At 47.7% G+C, this 25,850-nt stretch overlaps 1 protein-coding gene across 3 annotated transcripts; it reads right to left on the reverse strand.

The window, feature by feature from the left end:
- Positions 1 to 4,227: 4,227 nt before the first annotated feature.
- Positions 4,228 to 10,120, reverse strand: LOC124249970 (zinc finger protein 239-like). 3 transcript variants are annotated; one of them, XM_046681623.1, is made up of 3 exons: positions 9,987 to 10,095; positions 9,394 to 9,526; positions 4,228 to 7,858 (listed from the first exon to the last, which is right to left on the reverse strand). In XM_046681623.1, the coding sequence occupies exon 3, from the start codon at positions 7,791 to 7,793 to the stop codon at positions 6,717 to 6,719; it is 1,077 nt and encodes a 358-aa protein (XP_046537579.1). In that variant the 5' UTR covers positions 7,794 to 7,858; positions 9,394 to 9,526; positions 9,987 to 10,095; the 3' UTR covers positions 4,228 to 6,716. The 3 variants fall into 3 exon arrangements, with proteins under 3 accessions (XP_046537579.1, XP_046537578.1, XP_046537580.1); XM_046681622.1 differs by lacking the exon at positions 9,394 to 9,526 and having other exon boundaries at positions 9,987 to 10,120; XM_046681624.1 differs by lacking the exons at positions 9,394 to 9,526; positions 9,987 to 10,095 and adding an exon at positions 8,481 to 8,702.
- Positions 10,121 to 25,850: the final 15,730 nt, after the last annotated feature.

The following is a 25,850-nucleotide window of genomic DNA, read 5'->3' on the forward strand; positions in this document are numbered from 1 at the left end:
TACTTTTGGTCATCACAGCACTTTTCACACTCTTCTGGGTGCCCATTCACTTGTCTGCGGACCCCTGCCAACACCACCCCATCCTGGAGGGCTGCACGGTGCAGCCGACACCCTCACCCCGGGCGGGCACTCTGTGTCTGAGGAAGGAGTGAGGAGGTTCTTCCTGGACTATAATGCCTGGCTCTCCACCTGGGCTGCACCTGGGAGCTTCTTTCTTCTCCCCCCACCACCCCTGCAGCTTTATTGAGATATTGTTACCACACAAATGGGTTCTCCTACCTGATGTGCATTTTAAAAAGCCAATTATTACAGGGGCTGGCCCCGTGGCCGAGTGGTTAAGTTTGCACGCTCCGCTGCAGGCGGCCCAGTGTTTTGTTGGTTCGAATCCTGGGTGCGGACATGGCACTGCTCATCAAACCACGCTGAGGCAGCATCCCACATGCCACAACTAGAAGGACCCACAACGAAGAATATACAACTATGTACCGGGGGGCTTTGGGGAGAAAAAGGGAAAAATAAAATCTTTAAAAAAAAAAAAGCCAATTATTACAGAATCAGCTTTTGGGAAAAGAAAACAGCTTTATTGCTAGATCCATCTGCAAGGAGACAGGAGGCATATGCTCTCAGATCTGTCTCCTGATCCAGGGCTTGGGGCAAAATCTTTGAGAGCAGAGGCAGGGCGGTCTGAAGTGTGGAGAGAGATGATCTGAGGTAAGAAGTGAGGTAATTGCTGATCTGAGCAAGTGTGATCAAGCTCCACGGCTCTCCATGGGACACATGTTCACAAAATGGTGGTGTTAGCATGATCTGAGGATGGAGTTTTCTGCCCCCTGACATCAAAAGGGTCACTTATCAGGCATTTGCACAGGCCCAGTTGAAGGGTTAGTGATCTTGATGAGGATTTTTAGGCTGCTTAATTTTGGAACAGTTTGTGATGAGGATTTTTAGGCTGGTTAATTTTAAAACTGCAGATGAGAATCAGGCTCCGAGGAGTGGAATTTGCTTGCCCTTTGATCAGAGACAATTGCATTTGTGAAGGAAATCTCCATGCCTCCCTCTCTGCGCCAGGAGGAAGGGGGGATGGCCTTATCTCTGGAAACTCTTAATGGGGAAGGCAAGAACTTAAGTTGTTTACTGTCTGGCAACCTCATGTAACTGACCCCCCACCCCGAAATCCTCCTTTGTCTTTAGTTGAAGATAATATTTGAGCGGTGACTTCTGCCATTTACTCAATCCGGTTTGATTCTTATCTAAAAGTTGTGGGACCGCCCAATGGCCGGACCCTACCGGCACTGGTACCATTTTAACTTTTTTTTTCTTTGTCTCGTAACGAGATGACTCACATACCTATGCCTTAAATTTAGCCCTAACCCTCAACTCGGGGCAGCAGCAGGAGCTCTGACTGCCCGTGGGTCTTGTCCCCACGCACCAGCTCTGCCTGCCCATGGGTCCTGTCCCCATGCCAGCGGGGGCAGCAGAAGCAGCAGCAGAAGCTCTGACTGCCCATGGGTCCTGTCCCCATGCTATTCTATACTATTCTCTAAATAAAAGAGCACTACTGCCAGATCTTGAGAGTCTAAGAAATCTTTCTTTCGACTCCTCGGCTCACCGACCCCGCATCAATCTCAACTGGCCTGAACTGAACAAGGGGTCTCAGTTTCTGAAAAACCCACTCTTAATTAGTCTGATAAGATGGAATCAGTTGAACTGGTCCTAGAGGGCCCGTGGTTACAATGAATGACATATAACATTGTGTAACTTTAAGGTGTACAGCGTGTTGACTTGATACATTTGTATTATAAAATGCTTGCCACCACAGCACTAGTTAACACCTCCATCCTGTCACATCACTACCATTTCTTTAAAAGATCGGTGCAGCACCACCTGGGGCCGGCTGAAGCCCAGCCTCAGGGATGGACCCCCTGCCCCTCTAGATGATTCCAAGGTGCAAGAGGTTAAGTAGATGCTGTAATGTTGCCGCGAAGCTTTGCAACTGCAAAGGACCAGACGGTGCCATACTTTGGTGGCTATTCCAATTCTTATGAGCCTTCAAGAACCGAAAAAGAATCTTGTGACTTTCTCGAATCTGTAGGATCCTAGTGCTCCTTTCCTGACCGTGCCTGTGGGCAGAAGCTTCTTCCCGCCAATAAAGAACAACCATATCAGCCAAGTTTCCTAATCATTCTAATTTTGTCTCTTCTCCATCCCATTTTCAAACTTGAGTGCCTCAGAATCAACTGGAGGCCCAGGAAACACAGTTGCTGCCCCACCCCTGGAGTCTCTGGCTCCATAGTCTGGAGTGGGACCCTGGGAATTTGCATTTCTAACAAGCTCCCAGAAGGTGCAAATGTCGTTGGTTGGGGGACCACAGTTTGAGAACCACCAGCCAGAGGGTTTTTAGATTTTAATTTGCATGAAGTAGTAATGAGCTATTACTCAGGCTGGTCCTTAGCCACTGAGGTAGATGCATCTACACCTCCCCCAGCCCTGTAGGGTGGATACAGACACGCTGGCGGGGAAAGGCATTGGGGACACAGGGAAGAGGGGCCATGTGTCACCATCAAACCTTCCAAAGGCTCGAAGGATCCCTCTGCTCAGGTGCAGGGACTATTCTGGTCTTGCTTAGAGTCAAAAAGGAAGACGGCATCTTTCCTGGGGGCAGGGGGAACTCAGCAATCCAGAAAGGGGTTACATGTTCTGACTCTGACACCAATTATATGTTTTTCTCACACACCACCAAGCAATTCCGCGGAACCAGCTGGGTGTCCTACAATTCAACTCACTTCTGACACTATCTATGCATCTGGAGACAGCATCAGATGCCACACATGAAGGGCTCAGTCCCACAAGACTGCTCCTACCTCTTCAGAGCCCAGTCCAAAGTCCAGGATGTCACCTGTGCTTCTGACTGACCGGCTGTAAATCAGAGGTTCCCATGACCCCCTCCTCAGGTTCAGTTAATTTGCTAGAGCAGCTCACAGAACTCAGAGAAACATTTTACTTACTAGGTGACTGGTTTATTATATAAGAATATAAGTGAGGAACAGCCAGGTGGGAGAGACGCATAGGAGGAGGTATGAGGGAAGGGGTATGGGGCTTCCATGCTCTCTGAATGCCCTATTCTCCCCAAAGCTCCACGTGTTCACCAACCTGGAAGCTCTCTGAACTCCATCCTTTGGGGGTTTTGTGGAAGCTTCATGACGTAGGCAGGACTGATTAAATCATTGGCCTTTGGCGACTGATTCATCCTGAAAGGTCTGACCCTCCAATCAGGTGGTTGGTTCCCATGGCAACTAGCCCACCCTCAGGTGCTTTCCAAAAGTCACCTTATTAACATATAAAAGGCCTTTATCCTTTTCATCACTAACGAAATGGGAGCTCTGTGTCAGGAATGGGGACAAAGACCAAATATATATTTCTTATTATACGTCACACCTGTATATGCCACGTAATCACCACAGCGTGGGAGGCAGGAAGATGGCGAGGCTAACAGCGGAGGTTTTGACAGTAAGTGGATGCACTGGGCTGTCTACTTGCTCAGTGGCCCCTCTGCCCAAGCGAGGGAGCTGCTCCGGGCCCAGCGTTCTCAGGGTGAACTGGGGAGTACAGAGAGGAGCCACATTCAGGGGGTTGTGGCGAAGGTTTAAACAGTAACGTAATCATTTTACAGGTTTTGGCACAAAACAAGGATTCAGTACATGGTAGCTATTATGAGCTGATACGAATTCTATTAAACAGATAGTATGTATCATTTTTGAAAGAAATTATATGCTAGCCCCTTCACATTTACTCTGAAAAGGAAAACAATCGCCAACAATCATTGAACACCTGTGCAGGGCCCTGACTTAAGACCTGCGTGCGCTTCCCATTGACTGTAACAAGCCTGGGAGGGGATCAGATCCGCCACTGAAACCGGAGGAATTGAAACTCTTGCCTTGGCTCCGGCTCTGTAGCTAGGTGGCGCCAGAGCCAAGATCCAGACCCAGGTCAAGATGTAGCAAGCAAACCTGTAACCAGGATGCATTATCAGGGGGCAGGAGCTACCACCTGAGCTGGCTGTGGGGGGAGGGAGGTGAGGTCCCGGTCTCAGTAGTTTGCTTGGTGCCTGGTAAACGCTCTGATCCATGGCAGCTTGCATTAGCATTCACAAAGCAGAGGCCTGGTCTAGATCAGTGGTCCTGTTAGCCCAAGGGGGGATCCTCTGCTCACCACAAGACATGCCAATAGTCAGGAGGCAAGGTGGGAGGAGAGAAAGGGTTTTTATTACAGCTTGCTAGCAAGAGGGAAGATGGCAGACTCATGTCTGAAACAACCATCTCCCAGAACAAAGACTACAGGCCAGTTATATACAGGGCTGGTGTCCAGGAGGGGGAGACGGCTGGTCTCTGGGTTGGGTAGACATCTGGTCCTAGTTCCTGATAGTCCTTTGTTTTACTGGATATGCATCATGGAACGGAGTAATGCCCTATGCCCTGATCTTTCAGTTGTCATTGATGATGGCTGTGAGCATAGGCTCTCTGCCTGGGGGTCATCACATTCCTAGAGAACTCAAAAGACTACAGATATCACCATAAAGCAGCTGGGAGGGGCCACACAAGCTACAGAGCATGTCTGGGCTAGTTAATCAGAAGTCATTCAAAGTTACAATATGGTTTCTTTTCTACGGTACGGTTTCCCTTATGTCAATCTCGTGTTGAGCTGGTATCAGTCCCACTTGGTTTTTTGTTTTGTTTTCGTTTTTTCTTTTTAGGAAGACTGGCCCTGAGCTAACATCCGTGCCCATCTTCCTCTACTTTATATGTGGGCTTGACCAGCAGTGTGTAGGTCCGCACCCAGGATAGGAAAGGGGTTGGGGGGAGCAGCCAGCCAGCTCAGTCAACACCTTCCCCACAGCACCCGCAGCTGGAGGGCCGCAGTTTGACCACTAATTCCAGACCAAACCTAATGTGAAAAAAAGAAAGGAAGTAAAATCATAATAGTATTAGAGGGAATTCAATTACGTTGGGCCAGACTTCGTAGGTTGAGGGTACAAGATCGCCCCCACTTTAGACATCAGCCACAAGCTCCAGGGCTCTTGGGCCACCTTCACTTCTGCACAGACCAGCTACACATTCGAAGGTTTCCTACCCACCTCAGGTTCGATAACTCGTTAGAACGACACAGAACTCAGGAAAGCTCTGTACTTATGGCTATAGTTTTATTATAAAGGATACAAACCAGGGCCAGCTGCAGGGAGGTTTGCGAGATCCCAGATGCAAAACTCCCCATGTCCTCAGGATGTGGCCGGTTGATGTGTATCAGCAACCAGGGGGCTCACCCAAGCCTCGGGGGTATGGGGTTTTTACTGGGGTTTCATCAAGTAGGCATGATGAGTGGATGACTGGCCGCCTCATTTAACTCAATCTCCAGCCCCCACTCCTCATCACAAAGCCCAAACCACCAATCACAGGGGTGGTCTTTCCGGCATGACCAGCCCCCATCCTGAAGCTATCCAGGGGCCCACCACCATGAGTCACCTCATTATCTTAAGCTCACGCAGGGTCCAAGGGGCCCACCATGGAATAACAAATTCCAAAGGTGTGAGGTTCCCTCCCAGGGACCAGGGAACACAGGCCAACCACTTCTTACTATCCAGCAGCCTGCAAGGCCAAAACATAGTTACCGATCATGATCACAGATGACCGATCATGAAGTCTTAGAACACGAAGAGTACGCATTCTCCTGATTCTTTCTCAGGAAAGTGGAATAACAGCCACTGACACCTAACACACCTCCACTGGGCTGGGCAGACACTGCGCCTCCTGGAGGAGGCAGGGACCACCCCCCATCAATTCCCCATACACTCTCTTAGGGGAACTGTGGCTGCGACTTCAATTTGCCACTGACCCTTGGGCCCAGCAGGGGGAAGAACCCTGGGGGGCCAGCAGCCTTGGCTGAGCCATTTTACTGGTGATTATTCATCTGAGAGCAAGGGATGAGACCAAGCCCCACGGGGTTGCCAGAAGAATGAAATGAGAGCATGTCCACCGGGGGTCTGACAAACGCTCAAGCATCATCTTGATTACTAATTGCCTGGTGTTTAAGAGAACAGCCCCTTGGGCCCAGCGGCCAGGGTGGTGCCTAGTTCCATGGCTTTGCACCAGAGGCCTCCCCTCCAGAGCCTGGGTTTTCCCACCTGTAACAGGGAGGTGACAACAGTACCAGCTCCGGGGTGGTGCAAGGAGTCAACACATTCTGTGAAGCACTCAGGACAGGGTCTGGCACACTCGGCCCTTTGCGCAGACTAGAAATAGAAAGCTCCTCACCCACGTTTATGGAGAAGCGGAAAAGGACCCCAGGCCCTGGTCTCCCGGCCTCCACAGAGGAGGGTTCTGAATCAGCACCCTCACCTCCTTGACCCTCCCACTCATAGCAGCAGACCGCACGGGGAGGGGCAGCCAAGGGGCCAGATGACCAATCACCCCTACACTCCAAGGTTCAACTCCAAACTAAGAGGCGTAGAAACTCCCAGACGACAAAATAAGGCTTTCCAATATATTTTTCAAATGGCACATTGAGGGCTCTCAAGAAGGCTCTGCTGTTGATTCTCTGCCCCAAATTCCGCCCCCTGTGTCTCCGAGGTAATGAGCTAAGCCGTGCCAACGCCTGGCCCGCACCTGGGACGCGGGTTGGCAGGTTTCCGCCAGTTTGGGACACAGGTTAGGGGGTGTGCAGCCCTAGAAGCTGGGCGAGGGCTGAGCCGCTCTAAGGGCCCTCCGCACTCCCCGTAGGCGTGGGGCCGCAGCAGGCAGGGGTCCCTCACCACGGTGCCGCCAGCGTCTACGCGCTTGCCGGGCGGGTGCCCTCACCGGCCGTGCCCGGGCGCATGCGTGCGTCCCGCGGTGGCGCGCCAGGTGCGCGCACTTGCCAAAGGCCTTCCCGCACCGGTCGCACTCGAAGGGCCTCTGGCCCGAGTGCATGCGCAGGTGCTGCGCCAGGTAGGCGCGCTGGGTGAAGGCCCTGCTGCACACAGGGCATCCGAAGGGCCGTTCGCCCGTGTGGATCCTCCGGTGCTGCAGCAGGGCGGCGGACGAGCGGAAGGCTCTGCCGCAGTCCCCGCAGGCTTGCGGCTTCTGCGTCACGTGCACCTTCTGGTGGCGCGCGAGATGCGCGCTCTGGCTGAAGGCCCGGCCGCAGCGGACGCACGCGTATGGCCTCTCGCCCGTGTGCACGCGCCGGTGCTCTACCAGGGCCGAGCGGCGGGTGAAGGCCTTCCCGCAGGCGAGGCAGTCGTAGGGCCGCTCCCCGGTGTGCGTGCGCTTGTGCAGGATGAGCGAGGAGCTCTGCGAGAAGGCGCGGCCGCAGTCCCGGCACGCGTAGGGCCGCTCGCCCGTGTGCACGCGCCGGTGCAGGAGCAGCGCCGAGCTGTGGCTGAAGGCCTTGCCGCACTGCGCGCAGGGGAACGGCCGCTCGCCGGTGTGCGTCCTCTGGTGCACCGCCAGGGCCGAGGGGTAACTGAAGCCTTTCCCACACTCACTGCACTTGAACGGCTTCTTGCCCGCGTAGATCCTCTGGTGGTCGAGCAGGTCCGAGCGCTGCTCAAAGCTCTTCCCGCAGATGGTGCACTGGTGATGACTCTCTGCCGAAGGAGCTTTCCGAGGCTTGCCGACAGGCCGGCTGGCGGTCTTCTCAAATCCATAACATGGGTGGCCTTCGTCCTCCACGATGGTCAGTTCCCCCAAGAGCGGCTCCTGGTCGTAGGGTGGGTCCTGCCTCCGGGCCTCTAGGGGCTTGGGACACTGAGGGACCTCCATGGCGTCCTCATGGGTTTACTCTCCAGAAACGTCCCTGTTCTGGTGCCTCCGCTAAGTCGCTCCAGCTGAAAGAATTTGAAAATGCACGTGTCATCCATGGGGTTCCCACAAAGGAAAAAAAGAATTCTGTTCTTGGGTGAGCACCCCTCACCGCCTGCACAGCTTAGGACGGGTGATGCACACAAAGGGCCCTGGCTCCAAACAGTTTATCCCAGCTCCACCTCCTAACAGCTGAGGGACCGTCTACAACACGTGGACTCGAATTCCTGCCTCCAGGTGGTGTTGTGGCTTAATGGATGCAGACAGCTCTGGTCCCTTCATCCCCTTATAAGGGCACCAATCCCATCGTGGGGGCCCCACCCCCATGACCTCATCCAAACCCAATTACCTCCCAAAGGCCCCCACCTCCAGATACCATCACATTGGCCATTAGGGACGCAACATATGGATTTGGGGGAGGGGCGGGGCCCACAAACATTCAGCCCACCACAGAATGCCAGCAGCTTCTACACCCTGCAAGAGGCCAGGCAGCCGAGTCATCCCTAGCTGTTAGTTTAGGTGAAAGGTTGACAATTAGTTTAAATGAAGGGGTTAGTGACCGAATGAAGGAAGCCAAAAGGGGAACAAGCACACACCTCTTTAGGATTCAGGAATGAAAAAAGTGATGAATGTTAGAGCACAACAGACCTTTACAGATCATCCAGCTGGTGTTTCTCAATGCTACTACATGTCAGAATCTTCTGAGGAGTTTTAAAAACACAATGCACTGGGCTACAACCAAGAAAACTTTAACCAATCTCCACAGGCAGGGCTGGGCACAGTATTCTTTTTTTTACAGTTCCCAAGTGGTTCTGATGTCCAACCTAGAGTGAGAACCGCTGAATGTTCAAAAATTATTTTTAAAATGAACCTTCATTGTACTGCCCCAAATGGAAAGCCAGTATCACTTGCCATAAAGAGAAGATTGGATTCTAACAGTAAATACAATGAAACCAAATACAATCTGATACAAAAGAGATGGGTAAGCGTTAGAGCTGTGAGGATATGCTTACTCCCTCAGTAATGAGAAAGTCAGGGAACAGAAAAAATAACAACTTCCTGACCACGGACTTCAATGATGCCATCGCCTTATGCCTCCACGGGTCATGAGGGGCAGTGACCTAGTTACAGTCCCATTTCAGAGGGGAGGCGAGAGGGAAACATGACTGGCCCAGTTTTGCTACACAACTGGAAAAACAAACACGGATGAACAATGGGTGAAGGCCTATCTGAGACTAAGAGGAAAAAGATACGGCGACACCACAAAGGGAGGTCTGCATGGGTACCAGATTTACTGACTGCAATTTTAGCACGGAAAGCGACCTCCAAGTTCAATTGTACATCCCTTGGTTATTTTACAGATGGTGCAAGGTCAGACCACACAGCTTGTCCAAGGTTACCAAGCAAGGTCAGGGGTAGTGCCTGGACCAGAAGCGAGAATTAGAAGTCCATCCCCATGATTTTCCACTGGAGGAAACTCAGGGCTCCTCAAGGAGCCGTGGACCAGGTCACGCAGCAGTGAACAAGACAAGGGCAGATTTCTGAAATTCCGGTGTCTTACCACCAAACCCTGTAGCATCTCTCGGGGAGAACAAAGTCATTGGTTGTGTGCCCAGAAGAAAGCTTAGTACTCACGAAACCCAATACGTCCAATTTGCAGATCAACACACTGAGACCCCAGAGGAGGGAGGGACCTGTTCAGATGCCAAACAAAAGACAACCTGATGACAAGCAGAGACGGTCATTGTGTCCAGGACACTGTCCTAAGGCTCTTTAATCTTCACAACATTATGAGTCAAGTTCTATCATCATCCTCATTTTAGATGGGGAAACTGAGGCACAGAGCCCATGTACCTTGCCTGGGATCCTAGAGCTAGTAAGGGGCAGAGAAGGAACTCCAAAGATCATTTCACAAAAAGGGAAACCGAGGCCCAGAGAGGATGAAAAGGTATCGGCCCACCCTTCCCGGGGTGGGGGATTCAGGGTGGGCGGCCCGGAGGAGGTGGCGCGGCTCAGAATCCATGACTCCAAATTTGCTCGCTCTCCCCGCGAGGGGCAGCTATGACGTCACATGCGAGCGAGGAGGAACTGTTACCGTGGAGACAGGGAATCCCATTCCGAAACCCGGGCAGGGGAGCCGAGGGTCGCACTCACCTCCCGGGGCACTTCGGAGCCTGCGCCTCTGGTTTGGGTAGGGAGGCCCTGAGCATGCGCAGACTCCACCTCCCCGCAGCGCGACCAGCGACACCGCCCAATTGCTGGAGCCTTGAGGACCCCCCAAGCCTCCCCGACCGAAAACGCGCGGGGCCAACGCAATGCGCATGTGCACCCCTGACCCGTCCTTTAGGGCTGACGTAGTGGCCTCTCCGCCAATTAGAAGCCTTCTTCCAGCCTTGCCCCGCCTCATTCGTTAGGCTTCCGGCGTCTCGCTGTCTCCAAGGCAACCCTCCGCCAGAGGGCCTGGGAAAGAGCAGCCCAGAGGTTTCTGGGTATTGTAGTCTCAAAGGGGCAGAGAAACAGGAGGCGCCCATGTTGGTAAAAAGGAGATTGTGATACAAATACCTACGTCCAGGCATGACTTTATGGATAGAAAGCGCCTGTAAGTGCTTTCGCCAACTGTTGTTTACTGGCGAAGTGGAAAGAAAGGAGGGGGTGGCCGCGGAGGCTTCTGGGAGTTGTAGTTCAGCACGCTGGGGACGGGCTGGGAGCTGGCGACCCCACCCTGGATACGGAAGTGGCCGCCAAGCGACAGGGCCGCTGATGACAGTGAGAAATGTCCGCGACCCAGGCGTTCCTGCTTTCTTTCCCTGGCTCCGCTTGTCAGGTCCTGCCACGGTGGCCGGCCCGTTTGCGAGCCTTGGAGTCGGTTATGGGGGCTCGACCGTCGCTTGTGGCCTTTTCTGAGCGCGTCGCGATCACCATGGTAACACCGCTCGCTCTCCGCCCCTTGCGTGGTGACGTCACGCGCCGAGCCCCGAGAGGAAGCAGTGGGCGCATGCGCCTGGGCAAGGCGGCTGTCGGGTGGGTAGTGGGACGGGAGGGGCTCTTGCCAACCCTGTACGTGGGGTTGGGGAAACCTTATCTGAATAATAATATATGTGCGAGCACCTGGTAGTGTGCCTGGGCGTCTGCTTTCTAGTAGGTGCTCAGAGACTTCTCTGGAATTCACTCTTTTAAAAAAAGTTTTTTGCTCCCAATTTGGTGGGAAACCTAGACTTTCCATTTCACGCGTGTCTCCAAGCAAAAGAAGTGACTGGTAGCTCTGGGGAGCACCCCCGCCTCCCCCTGCCTGCTCTGGGCCGTGATGACATGTTCGTGCTGTGCACTTATTCTTTCAACAGGTCATTATTAAATGCCCAGTAAATGCCGGTTGCCAAGGAGACAGCAGTAAACAAGCAGGGGAACAGCCTCGGACGTTGTGTTGGGAGCTCGGGTAGGAAGAAAGTGAACCCTGTTTCTCATCCTCAGCGTTATTGACATTTGGGTCTGATCTTCCCTTGGGGTGAGAGCCGACCTGTGCACTGTAAGATGTTGAGCAGCATCCCTGGTCTCCACCCGCTAGATGCCAGGAGCAACACCCCCACCCCGCCCACCAGTCTGACGGCCCAAAGTGTCTCCAGACACTGACAAGCGTCCCCTAGGAGGGCAAAGTCAGCCCCCTTGAGAGCCACTGCTCTTCAAGGGGTTTTCCTAAGCACCCATCCTACTTTCAAATAACTTGGGCACCTGGTAAACTCTCGCCAGCTCCTTAAATTGTGACATCTGTGTATTTCAGGGATGCTGAGTGGATCTTAAAGGTTCTCATCACAACAAAAAAAAAGTATGTGAGATGACAGATGTTAACTAAACTTATTGTGGTGATCATTTCGCAATATATACTTGTATCAAATCATTATCTTGTACACTTTAAACTAATATAATGTTGTATGTCAATTATAATAAAACTGCAGGAGGGAATCTGATATCAGTTGCTGTGATGAGCTGACAGGTTAACAAAACTCAATTTTAAAGATTTTCTTTTTACTTTTCCTTTTTCTCCCAAAGCCCGCTGGGTCATAGTTGTGTATTTTTAGCTGTGGGTCCTTCTAGTTGTCACATGTGGGACGCCACCCCAGCATGGCCTGATGAGCAGTGCCATGTCCATGCCCAGGACTTGAACGGGCAAAACCCCAGGCCGCCAAAGCAGAGCGTGCAAACTCAACGACTTAGCCACGCGGCAGCCCCAAAACTCAATTTTAAATAAGATTTAAGAGAGCCTCCTTCACCACCACCACACCCTCAAAGGGAAGGGGTGATCGGAAAGGCCCTTAAAGGTATACAGGGAAAGTTACAAAAACCACCTTGAATAACGTCAACTACCTGGGCTGCTTCTGGTTAGCATATAGAACCTCTTCCTTATAATACCTAGTTTAAAATTAATTTTAAAAATTAGTTACTGCTGCGGCCAGCCCTGTGTTGCAGCAGTGAAGTTCACACATTCCGCTTCCGCAGCTCGGGGTTTGCCAGTTCGGATCCCAGGTGTGGACCTGTGCACCACTTGTCAAGCCATGCTGTAGCAGGCGTCCCACATAAAGTAGAGAAAGATGGGCATGGATGTTAGCTCAAGGGCCAGTCTTCCTCAGCAAAAAGAGGAGGATTGGAGGCAGATGATAGCTCAAGGCTAATCTTCCTCAAAAAAAAAAAAATTAGTTACTGCTGGGTTTCACTAGGATAAAGGGCACAGTACCATTATTTTTGCCTGATGTATCTAAAGGAATTGGCATTCCCTTCCATCTGTCTGTCTGAATCATCACCAGTGGTTTCCATAGTTTTTAGCAGTTTCTTCTTATTTATTAAAGGAGCAGCCCCATTTGTACTCAAATTGCTGAAGAAAAGACAACAGCTTCCTATGAGCTCAGAGGCACCTGTGCCAACACAGCCATGTCCACACCCCCTTGAATGAAGGAGTTAGGTTGACTTGGGAAGTCACACGGAGCTTGGTTTTAGAGGAGTTTTTCATGACCGCTTAGTTGGAACTCAAGCACGTGAAATTACCCTCTGAGGAGTACAGGAAAGTCTTTATTTCCTTATCCATTAAGCTACCACTCTTCCTTTAAATGGATTTTGAGGGGGCTGGGAGAATGACAGTCTCATTTGCCAAGAACAGATACAACCACGTTTCCTCCACTACCCTGGGCAAGGGCCCTGTACTCTGGCTTTTCATTCATCCGACAATCATTGAAGCCTGTTGAGTGCCAGTCCTTGGGCTGGCAGCTGGGTCCACAGAGGCAATCAGACACGGTGTCCCAAAGATTCACAGCCGAGAGAGGAAGACAGACAAAACCATTACAACCAGAGGGACAGTGACCGGGAAATGTTGCCTCAGAGTCTGAGGAGTCCAGTAGAGGCCCCCCTTCCCCCCAGAGACTTTCTGGGGGTTCAGGGAAGGTGTGGGGAAGGGGCACATGGTGCAGGTCCTCAGTCTTGCAAAATATTAAAAAACTAGTCAGGATGCTGTGTTGTAAGGTCTAAAATTTCATGTGCTGCCTTGAGATCTTTGAGCCTCACAGGGCCCCAAGGCTTAACCATGAGGTCCCCTATTCTCACCACATTTGTCGCCCACCCAGTGGAAAAGGCTCCCCCCAGCTAGGCCAGCTGCACCCCACCCAGTCCCCAACCTAATGAAGAAGGATATAAACTATCACATTAATAATAGTTTTATCTGTTGCTTGTTAAAATGATAATATTTTGGCTATATTGAGTTAATTCATATATATTATTAATACTGTTTTCACCTATTTCTTTTTTCACCTCTCTGCCAGCCCGTGGAATTATTCAAATAAGCCAGTCACAGGAAGCGAGGCTCACCCCAAAAGCCTGCCTCCCATAGCCCCTCCTGGTTCACTCTGTTTCTGAGCACACCCTCCCTCTGGCCCTGGGTGTCCTCCGCCCAGGCTGTGCCGGCTCATCTGTGCAGTGTCAGGTGTCCTGTCACGCCATCCTCATGACCCTAGGGCAGGAATCTCTCCCTCACCAGTGGGGTGAGGAGGAGGCAAACAAAACAGACTGACTGGTGGGCTGACGAGGGGAGGTGCTGGTGAGGGGACTGCTGCAGTGGCTGCCCTAGGGGAGTTTTGGGTGGGCCCTGCCAGGCTTCCAGGGGGCCTGTCCCAGTGCCCTGTTCTCGTGCACGCCTGCCCCTCAGGCTGGCTGCCTCTTCCCCGCCTCCATTCCAGCGCTTCTCAGTCAAGGCCTTAGACGACCTTGACAGTTTCGAAGAGGACTGGCCAGGTGTTTTATAAAATGTCCTTCAGGTGTTTGTTTATGACTAGACTTGGGTTATCAGTAGGAACTGACTTTCTAATTTAATCTTAATTTAAAATTGATACTTGATTCAATTATTGGACAACTTTTAAGCATGTTTGGAACAACTTGGATATGGGAATCTACTTTTTTCCTTCGAAATTTTATGACATCTAACTGCAGATCAATGATTTCTGATGAGAATTTAGCATTCCAAGGGAGATGTGCTATATGTGAAAAATGCATACTGGATTTCAAAGAGTTCAAGCAACAAGAAGGATGTAAACTATTGCATTAATAATAGTTTTATCTGTTGCCTGTTAAAATGATAATATTTGGGCTATATTGAGTTAATTCATATGTATTATAAATACTGATTTCACCTATTTCTTTTTACTTTTTTCCAGCTTTATTGAGATAGAATTGACATATAGCATTGTGTAAGTTTAAGGTGTACAACGTGATGATTTGCTACACGTATATATCATGAAATGATTACCACAATAGGGTTAGGGAACACCCCCACCGCCTCACATAATTACCTCTTTTGTGTGTGTGTGGTGAGGACATTTAAGATCTACTCTCTTGGCAACTTTTAAGTACACAATACAGTATTGTTACCCAAAGTCACCATGGTGTACGTCAGATCCCCAGAACTTATTCATTTTATAATTGGAAGTCTGTTCCCTTTGACCAATATTTTTTACTTTTTTTTTTTCTCTTTTTACTTTTTAATGTGACTACTAGAAAGTTTAAAATTGCTATAGCTCACATTAGATTTTGACTGGACAGCACTGCCCTGGATAATAATATACTAACTAACATTTGATGAGAACTTACTGTGTGCCAGGCATTGTGTTTGGGAAATATCATTTCATTTAAACCTTACGGTAACCCTAGGAGGTAGATTCAGTAGAAACTTTCTTAAACAAACTCCAGTTTTAAGTGATTCCTGGCATAACTGATGCCCCCCATTCCGTCTCTAAGACATACGGCTGATGTCCAGGGCTCACGGGTGCCTGTGGCCAGCGTACTGCTCTTGGACATGCCTGATTTCTTCTCCTTTGTCAGTTCCAAGAGTTAGTTGTATTTATTCCAAACTTTCTCATACTAATAGAATTGGTTTCAATTCTGTAAAGCCGTTAAATATTGCGTAAACCAGGAGCATTTCAGTGCATAGAATTGTTTCCATGAAAGCAAATGTAAGTGCTTGGGAAAGATGTGACAAAGGCCAGTTGTTAATAAGAACAGCTACAACAACAAAATGTGTTGCCTTCAAATGGGCAAGATCGCTGTAAAGATGGACTTTTTCTCTTGTTTTCCTCTAGGAAGGGTCTATGCTCAAACTGCTTTGAAAGAGTTCCCAAATTTTTGCTCCCCTTTTAAGGGACAAACTGGAAATTGTAGGTCCACAGACCCACACTAAAAAGAAAGCAAGACCTTTGTCCTGTATCAAAAGATTGGCAAATGGGTGTACATTTACATGCTTTAACGTATTTTTAATTGCCCATTTTTCTTTTCTTTTTTTTTTTTTTGAGCAAGTTTAGCCCTGAGCTAACTACTGCCAATCCTCTTCTTTTTGCTGAGGAAGCCTGGCCATGAGCTAACATCCATGCCCATCTTCCTCTGCTTTATATGTGGGGCGCCTACCACAGCATGGTGTGCCAAGTGGTGCCATGTCCGCATCCGAGATCCAAACTGGTGAACCCGGGGTCTCCGAGAAGTGGAACATGCAAACTTAACCACTGTGCCACTGGGCCAGCCCCTTTAATTGCCCATTTTAACCAACTTTTTGATGAACCAACCAACTACTGGTCCTGATCATGATGATAAGAGGGCTTCTACTCTGTTAATATCCCCATTTTACAGATGACAAAATGAGGCATCAAGAGACAGCTTCCCCAGGGGGTGGAGCTGGGATTTGAACTCAAGAAACTTGTCTCCAGAGCCCAAGCTCTCAACCAGGACGCTGGGCCTCCTCAAACAGAAGCAAGAAACGTGCAGGCTGGAGAGCCACAACGCAGCTGACTTATGGAGCCGCTGCATCTTCAGATGCCATTTCCCCAGCGGGGAGCCCTAAATCTTTATTACAAAAAGACCTTGGAATGGGTCAAATCTCAGTTCTGTCACTTGTATGAACTCATACAAGTTATCGATCCCCCCAGCCAGTCTCTTCATCTGTAAGGTAGATGACATAATAGGACCTCCTGATAGATATTGACTTGAAAAGCCTCAAAATGAGTTTATTCGGAAACAGCCAAAAGAATTGCAATTTGGAATGTGCGCCCTATGGCAAACCATAGGCAAATCCAACAAACAAGGAAGGGGAGCTGCTTTTATAGAGAAAAAGGGAGAGTACGGAGGGGCTGCTCTAAATGAAATTCCATTGGAGGAAAGTAGCGGGTCAGGGCAGCAATGGCTTCTCACTGGCCGGGCTGTTCCTAGGTGGGAGGAGAAGTCTTCCTTCAGTGGTGAAGTAGCTCTGCTTCCTCTCCAAGATGGAAGCCATCCCTCTTTTCCTGTCTGGTGTAATTGAGGATGTGTGATAGGGCACGAGAGCTCCCCCTACAGGTCTTCCTGACTCCAATTTAGTCAAAGTTTCTCTTATTAGTTTCCATATAGAGTTGTTGCCAGAATAAGTGATATATACGATTCTTGGCACTCATCACCCCACACCCTGTTAATTCTTGATGTTAGGTGAATGGAAGAACAGAGCATTTAGCCATTTCAACAAGCCTACATTTTATTATAGAAACAGTGGGGAAGAGTTGAAAAAGGCCTGGAAACGAAGTTGTAGGAGAAACCCCTGCACATGCTCACTCAGCCACTCTCTGGGACCATCTTCTCCCGGCCCTCAAGAGGCCTTCCCACCATGCCCCTTGGCAGACAGGTGTTAGTCCTCAGAGGACCTGATTAATTATCCTCCAACTTGGCAGTCCAGGGAGCAGAGAGGTTTCTTGGGAGGTGACACTACCTGGGAGATGAGGACTTGTGAAGGTTGCGCTGAGATGGAGCCGGTTGGCTAGAAAGAACAGCAGGGATCATCTCTAAGGAAGGGAAGAAAGAAGAGAGACTTGTATTTGCACATTGATTTACATCTTCATGCATTCTCAAACTCCTTGCCTTGCCCTCTGCATGACCTGCCCTAAGCCCACCTCCTCCTTCTGTCACCTTAGACCACATTCCTCATTCACTATGTTCTGCTCGCTCTGTCCCTCCAACCCACCAGGCTGTTCCACCACCTGGAACAGTCTTCCCTAGGTTTGAGCTGGGCTGGCTCTTCCGCATCACTCAGCACAGATGTCTCCTCCTCAGAGATGGGTTCTTCTGAACACGCAGTTGAACAAAGCTGCCCTCTCCAGTTCCTCTCTGGCACAGCACCCTGTCAGGCCTTCCAGGAAACTCATGTGATTGCTAGTTTACCCCCGCCCTCCCACTAAGGGGTGCACTCTGTGAGTGCAGGGACCTGCTCTGCCACAACCCAGCTGCATCCCCAGCCTAGCACACTGCAGCTGAATATATATGGCTTTCTCTGGGCACTAGAGTCCCAGGGATAGATCAGGCATACGTCTTGCTCCCAGAGGGGCCCATGGTCTAGGGCAAGAGTCTGCAAACTAGGGCCCAAGATCCGTTCCAGCCTCCACCCCTTTTTGTATTTTTTTAAAAATTGAGGTAAAATCCATATAATGTAAAATTCACTGTTTAACAATTTTAACTAATGCAGGATCCATCGTAGAGTAGTTGCTCAATAAAAACTCGTTGAGTGAATTCCTCAATAAGTTAAGCATAGAATTAATCATATGACCCAGCAATTCCACTCTGAAGTGTGTACCCCAAAGAATTGGAAATAGGCATTCAAACAAAAATTTGCCCTCAAATGTTCATAGTATCACTAGTCAAAATAGTCAAAAAGTGGAAACAACTCAAATGTCCTTCAACTGATGAACGAATAAACAAAATGTGGCATATCAATTTGATGGAATACTATTCAGCCATAAAAAAAGAATGAAGTACTGATCCATGCTACAACCCAGATGAACCTTAAAACTTTATACTAAGTGAATGAAGCCAGACACAAAAGGCCACATGGTGTATGATTCCATTTATATTAAATATCCAGAACAGGTAAATCCATAAAGAGAGAGAGTTGACTAGTGATTTCCAGGAGCTGGGAGGAGAGACTGCATATGGGTATAGCGTTTCCCTTTGGGGTGATAAAAATTGTCTGTAGCTAGATAGTGGTGATGGTCACACAACATTGCGAATGTATTAAATGTCACTAATGGTATATTTTATGTTATGTGTATTTTGCCACAACTTAAAAAAATCCAACATAAAAATTTTTGAGAGAATTTGTAAATGAATTCCTCCAACTCTCCACATCCCCATCATTTGTAACGTTCTTTATTAGCCATGTCAAGCGGAGGCTTGAGATCCAGGGTGATGACCTTGGGACCTTTCATATAATTCTGTGATTCTGTGATTGGAGTTTCCAAACCCACCCGGGGTTCGCTACTCAAACACTAGGCACTTGGGACCAAGCCCCCCCAGCCCAGCAGTGGTCGAAACCCCCTTCCCTACAGTAACATACCTGATGTCCACTTCTGTGTTGCAGTAGTGGCAGTAACACTTGGGAGGTTGACAAAGGGGTGAACCAGAAACAGAGAAAGAAAAGGTCGGGGTGAGGCAAGTCAACTTCCCTCCCTTTCCCCCCTCTCCTTCTTTCCTGCCCACCGCTCTCCTCCCTCCCTCCTGTTGTGAGTTACGGTGGTCTTACTGATCTATTCAGCCTCACTTCTCACGGCTCCCACCTTCTGCCCCATCTTCCAGCCAGTTCTCCCCATCCCCATATGTGACACCATCCTCTAACCTGGGGCTTCGCAACCGTGTCACTGCTGACATTTTAACCCGGATCATTCTTTGTTTGGGGGCTGTCGTATACAATATAGGATGTTTAGCAGCATGCCCGGCCTCTTCCCACTAAATGCCAGTAGCACCCCCTCCCCAGTTGTGACAACCAAAAATGTCTCCAGACACTGCTGAGTGTCCCCTGTGTGACAAAGTCACTCCCATTTGAGAATCACTGGTCTAACCAAGGGCGCAAGCCAAGCCTGGGGCTCATCTCCTTGGTCTCTCCATTTCCTCATCTCTCACACCCGATCTGTTAGCCCTTCTCCTTGTAGAACTGCTCTCAGGTCCTCCTCGTCTCCACAACCGTCACCGAATTGTCCTGTGCAGCCCACCTGGGCCTCCTTCTCTCAGTCTCTCTGCTTCCACTCTTGCCTCAATCCCAATTACTGTCTGCATACAGCACCCAGAGCGATCCTTTCATGCCTCAGATCAGATTGCTCATGACAGCTGTCCCGGGGCAATTCTCAAGGCAGGCTCCGCCGTCCAATATCGCCTTCCAGGTGAAGCAGCCCGCTGCCCTACACGCGCTGTGATACCCCCCTGATTTACTCCCTCTTCTGGGGCTCACTGCTTATTTTATTTCTGTCCCCCTGCTACTATCCCCTGAGCTCCGCAGGCCCAGGAACCCTGTGGGTTCTGTTCTCCTGAGTCTCCAGCATCTAGCATGGGGCCTGCTATGAGCATAAATATTTGAGGAGTGAATGCGTGGATGAATGAATCACACTGGCCATTTCAGGCAAGTAATGCTCCCATACCTCTACTCCCACACCTCTGCCCCCACGGTTCACTCTCGTACCTCTACTCCATGCCTATCCTCCCATGCCTCTACCCCTACACATCAACTCCCACACCTCTCGGCTCACACCTCTACTCCATGCTCTATGCTCATGCCTCTCCTCCCACATCTCTACCCTCGTGCCTCTACTCTCATGCACATGGTGTTTCCTTTCCTGCAATGCTTTTTCCCCTTCTCCCCTTCAATTGGCTAATTCTGTGCCAGATGTAGTGGAAGTGGCATCTCTTTCAGGAAGCCTTCCATGAGTCCATCCTTGCCCTGGGCTGGGATAAGAGCCACCACCTCCTCCAGTAACACAGCCCCAGAGGTTTGCGTGAGTCCCACTTGGTGATCTGAACATCGTTTTTGATGCCTGTCTCCCTTACAAAATTATGACCTACTTGAAGGTAACATTCATCAGCAGCTCCAGCAAAACAGTAAATAGTGGAAGGAGAGAGAGATGGGGGGAGAAAGGGAAGGAGGGAATGAATGAGTGGTAGTGTTTCAGAGGAATCTCTGGGGTTTGCTAATGTGGAAGGAAGTGGCTTCTATCCAAGCCTGAGGATGGAGGGAGGGTTAGAGAGGAGGGGGGAGAGAAAGGGAGAGAAAGGAAGGAAGGAGAGGGGTTTTATTAGAAAGGGGCGTCTTCTCTCCTACACCTTTACTTGGTTGGCACTTCCTTCCCTCCCGCGCTACCCTTCTCTCTGCTCCCACTCCCCGCCACCTCCCTCCTTAGGGAACAAGGTTTTCTCTTACCCAGTCTCCTTTATTGTAGGACACGAACAAGAAGGTGAACATCATGTAGGCGCATTTCAACAAGCTCCACTTGTTCTTTTTCCTGGGTGGTTTCTTGGGGGGGATGGTAGTGGGGGGAAGCTTAACTGGGAAGAACGGGATGGAAATGAAGGCATGCCCCTCCCTGTCTAGAAGTTCCTGTCCTTCCTGAATCTCCATTCCCAGCATAGATCTCCCTTCTGAACTCCGCACTCACACCTCCACCTGCCTCCTGAATTGAAATTTTGGTTAATTGTGGTGGGTTCCCACACCTCTCCGCATCCCCAAGGCACCAGCCTCCTCAGCTCGCCTCTTGATCATCATTGTTTCAGCCCCCTGGTCCACACTTCCTCTCCCTCAAACCATCTCCCACCAGGGCACCAGGAGGATCTTTCTGACCCCCAGATGTGACCATGTCACCTCATCGTTTCAGACCAAATGTGGTACACGAATGTTGTTTTTACCTATCCAACATTCTTCCCTCTTCTTTTTTCATTTTGAATTTCTATGAACGTATTACGTACAAAAAATTCAAATTTTTACACACAAACTCTTAAAATTATGTACAAAATGGAGACCGGACTTGAAAATTCCCTGAGCTGACAAAAGCATTTAAGCCACAGAAGGTAACCTAAGTCTAGCTTAATTTCATGAACATTATCGAAACTTAAGTTACTTCTTTTAAATGCCTCTGATCATCATAAAAGAAACTTGAGTCATCTTCCTAAAGTGGTAGAAGATGATCACTTTTAACTGATCCCACAGCTGTCTGGAAACCTCCGTTGTAATAACCAATCAGTGTGAAGGTTAAACAGCGTCCTCGTTTCCACCTTAGAAACCATCCGGGAGTCAGGCACCTGAGGTTGGTATCCGTTTTGAATCTTGAAAGCTCCCAGTTTGAGAACTGCTCTTATATGCACAATAAACTCTTACTTAATACTATTTTACTGATCTGGTGGTTTGAACTTCGCTATTTCTGGATTTTTGACAAACACACCTGTCTAAACAGACCTCAAATAAAAAAATAGAACATTATCAATGTAAAGGGTAATACAAATTGAAAAAGGAAAAAAAATTAATTTTCCCTGTCGAAAATTCGGGAATAGAACCCCGTCCCCTCTTCTTAGAGAATTTCCTTGAGAATATTTGTAGTTGTAAGTCCTTTCTCTGTCTCTTTGAAATGTATGCAAATCCTTCTTAAAAGCTACATACGCCTCCTGGCAGTTTCACAACGAGGGACGCCTTTCTCAAGGACCTTGGAGGCATCTCTTGAAATGTTAAACAGCCAGTTTAACTCCCTGTGGGCGGTCAGGAGCCTCACTTCTGTGGGCGTCTTTCTTCAAGTTACAAAACTACCTCCTGTCATAAATCTATGAGTTTATTTTTCCTTTGGATAAAATCAATTAGCTAGCACAGATGGTCACCCCTATTGCCAGGTGAATTTAGGTTGAACTCTGTATAATAAATAGTGCTGTCGAGTCCTCTTACTGGAGGGCTGGTTAGCGTTTATCTTGAGAACGTGTATGTAACGGGTTGGACCCACCTGGCTATAGAAAAAGAGATTTCTTTCTGTCTTTGCAATCTCTTGAGCGGATTGCCTGTGATGCGTATCAAATTCTGCTTTGACGCTGATTTAATAATAAAACTGTTTTCTCTCTCTCCTACCTTTGTGGAGAGGTTTTCTGGGTCAGAAGGAGATTTTGTTTTTAATCACATTTCACCTACACCAGCATAATATAACCCCCTCGGGTAGAACCTCCCAGTCAAAGGTATATCGTGAGTACACAATCACGTCTATAAAAATGAGAGTTTTCTTTCTTCCTTTGTGATCCTCGCGCCTTTTCATTCTTCTCCCTTCTCTGGGTAGGACTTGGGCTGGACAGAACATCCAGTACAGCGTGTGATAGGAATGGCAATAGCCAGAATCACTGATGAGCTCGAGGGAATGCTTCCAGTGTTTCAACACTAAGCAGATTATTCCTTGTAAGTTTTTGTAGACTCTCTTTATCATATTAGGACGTTCTCTCTATTCCTGATTTGCTGAGATTTTATTTTTTAATCATGAATGACTGTTGAATTTTACCATCTTCTTTTTCTGTATCTATTCAGATGATAATATGATTTTTCTCCTTTTTATATTGATAAGGTGGGAATTACATACATAGATTTTCATATATTAAACCATCTCTGCATTGTTGGAATAAACTCCACTTGGTCGTGACTTTTTAGAAAGTATATCGCCGAGTTGGGTTTGTTAACATTTAGTCTAGGATTTTGCTTCTATGTTTGTGGGAAAGATTAACCTAAAATTCTTCCTTCTCTATAATATCTGTCAGATCTTTCATCAAGGTTATTCTGGCCTCCAAACGAGTTGGAAAATGCCTGTTTTTCATTTTATGGAAGATTTTGTGTGTAGGATTGGTGTGATTTCTTCCTTAAATGTTTGGAAGAAATCACCATGAAAGCCGTTTGACCTTGGGAGATTTTTTTTTGTGGAAAGGTTATTTAATTTCAGATTAAGTTTCTTTAATAGGTAGAGGACTATTCAGAATTCTATAACCATTTATTTCACTTTTGGTAATTTGTGTTTTCCTAGGATTTTGTCCACATCATCTAAACTTTCCATTTTATTGGCATCAAGTTTTTCAAACTATCATCTTATTATTCTTTTAGTACCTGCAAGATCTATATGGTTCTCCCCTCTTTTCTCCTGATATTGGTCATTTGTTTCTCCTCTAATTTTTTTTCTTATCAGTAATGCTAGAGGTGAGTTAACTCTTTATCAATTTCAATGTCCCTCTTCATCTGTAGGAACACTTCTTGCCTTAGAACCTACCTTATCTGATGTTGGAATAACTTTGCCAGCTTCCTTTTAGTTAGCAGCTCATGGATATACTTTTTTATGATATAATTTCCATTATTTTTCTTTCAAATTTTCCATGTCCTCATCTATAAGGTGTGTCTCTGGTAAGCAGTAAATAGTTGGGTTTCATTGGTTTTTATTTAGTCTAACACTCTTGGTTTTTATTTGGAATAACAGATCTATTGAAATTCAGAGACATTGCTGATGTAGCTGGGTTTACAAATATCATCTTACTCTTTATTTCTAGTTGATGCATTTCTATTACGATCACTTTTTCTTTCTTGCCTTCTTTCCTACTGGTCAAATATTTTCATTATTCCATTTGAAGTACATTAGCTTATACATTACAAAGTCTTAAATCATTCCTTTAGTGGTTGACTTAGAGATTCTAATATGTATCCTCGACTTATTAGGATTTAATATAAATTATGTCTTTTACCACGTCCTTGTACAAGGCCAGGAAATTAGAATGCTCTAACATATTTGTACCCCAACCTGCCTTTTGTGTGTATCCTGCATTTTCTCTCTATATTTAATTCACACTAGATATTAGTATTACTGTTTAATGCATTGAATGTTCATCTCTATTTAACCACATGTTTACTTTCACATTGTTCTGTATTCCGTCCTCATTTCCATGCTTCCACATGAGATCATTTCCTTTCTGCAGGAAGAGTTTCCTACAGTATTTCATTCATTCAGGTCTGCTGGCAACAAATCTGTCTTGATTTTTTTTTCTGAAAGCCTCTATTTTCCTTCATTTTTAAAGGATTTTTTTGGTTAGGTGCAGAATTCTTGATGAGCAGTTCTTTCAGCATTAAAAAAAAATCTCACTCCATCATCTTCTGGCTTTCATCACTTCTGTGGAAAGACAGCTGTCATTCTTCTTTGCTCTTTGGATGGTAAAGAATCTGTTATGGGTTGAATTGTGTCCCCCAAAAAGATTTGTCCAAGTCCTGACCCCCAGTACCTATGAACGTGACTTTATTTGGAAATAGGGTCTTTTCAGATGTAATCAAGTTAAGGTGAGGTCATACTGAATTAGAGTGGGCTCTAATCTCCTGACTAGTATCCTTATAAAAAGAGGAAAATTTGGACACAGAACACACAGGCAGGAGGCCATGTAACGACGGAGGCAGAGACGGGAGTGATGTATCTGCAAGCCGGGAATGTCAAAGATTGCCAGCAAACACCAGAAACTGGGAGAAGGCGAGAAGGCGAGGAAGGCTTCTCCCCTGGAGCCTCTGGAGGGAGCGTGACCCTGCCAACACCTTGGTTTCAGACTCTTAGCCTCCAAGCCTCCAGACGGTGAGACAATGACTTTCTGTTGTTTTAAGCAACCCAGTTTACAGTAATGTTGTTACGGCAGTCCCAGGAAATACATCCAGTCTTTGTTGTTTTGGGGGGGAATGGGGTTAGGATGGGGTTTAATTTTTTCCTCTCTATCTGTGGTTTTCAGACATTTGTGGCAGCATTCCTAGAAGTGATTTCCTATATATTTGTTCCCCTTGGGGTTCTCAGAACATTTAACATCTTCGCTGGATGGTTATTTTTATCAGATGCAAAATTCTTAGCCATTCACTCTTCAGATATTGTTTCAGCTTCACTCCCCCTTGCTTCTCCTTCTAAAATTCTACTTTCACCTACATCACAACTGTTCACTGTGTCTCATGTGTCTCTTGTGCTCTCGTCTGTATTTTCTACTCTTTTATTCATTGTGCTTCAGTTTGAATAAGTTCTCCTGACTTGTTTTCTAGCTCACTGATCGTGCTTTCTGCTGTGAAGCCCAGCTATTGAATTCTTAATTTCAGTTGTGTTTTCAATTCTAGAATTTCCATTTGATTAAATTTTTTTTTTTTTTACAAATTATAGTTCTCTGGTGAAACTATTCATCTGTTTTTGTGAACTTAATAATTATAGCTATTTTAAAGTGCTTGTCTCCAATATCTGGGTCACCTGGTGGCTTACTTCTATTGTCTGGATTTCTTTCTCTTGGTTTCAGCCATACAGTCCTGTCACTCAGGGCTGGCCTGGTAATTTCCAGAGGGAAGAGAAGTTTCAGTGCTCAGCAGAAGAAGCGACTGGGAAAAACAAAAACGTTTTCCACTCATACTTCAGTATGTTGGGTCTCCTTGATACCAACGGGCAGTACAAAGGGGAGGGTGGTCTGAAGCTTTGGGTGCCCTTTAGAAGTACATCTTCTCAGGTGCTGAAGCCCTGACCTGGTTCTTGAAATCTTCTCTTCTTAAGGCTTTCTCCTAACACAGACTGAAGGAACTCAGTGACCTCTAGATGGAAAAGGCATGAATCCACGACTCACCTTCTTCCTTGCAGCCATTTCTTTCTTCTAAAAATGAAGAAGGAGAAGGAGGAGGAAGAGGAAGATAGAAGAAAGGAAGAGTAGAAGGAAGGA

This window comes from Equus quagga, chromosome 13 (genome assembly GCF_021613505.1).
Source record: "Equus quagga isolate Etosha38 chromosome 13, UCLA_HA_Equagga_1.0, whole genome shotgun sequence".
In the NCBI taxonomy this organism is placed as follows: domain Eukaryota; kingdom Metazoa; phylum Chordata; class Mammalia; order Perissodactyla; family Equidae; genus Equus; species Equus quagga.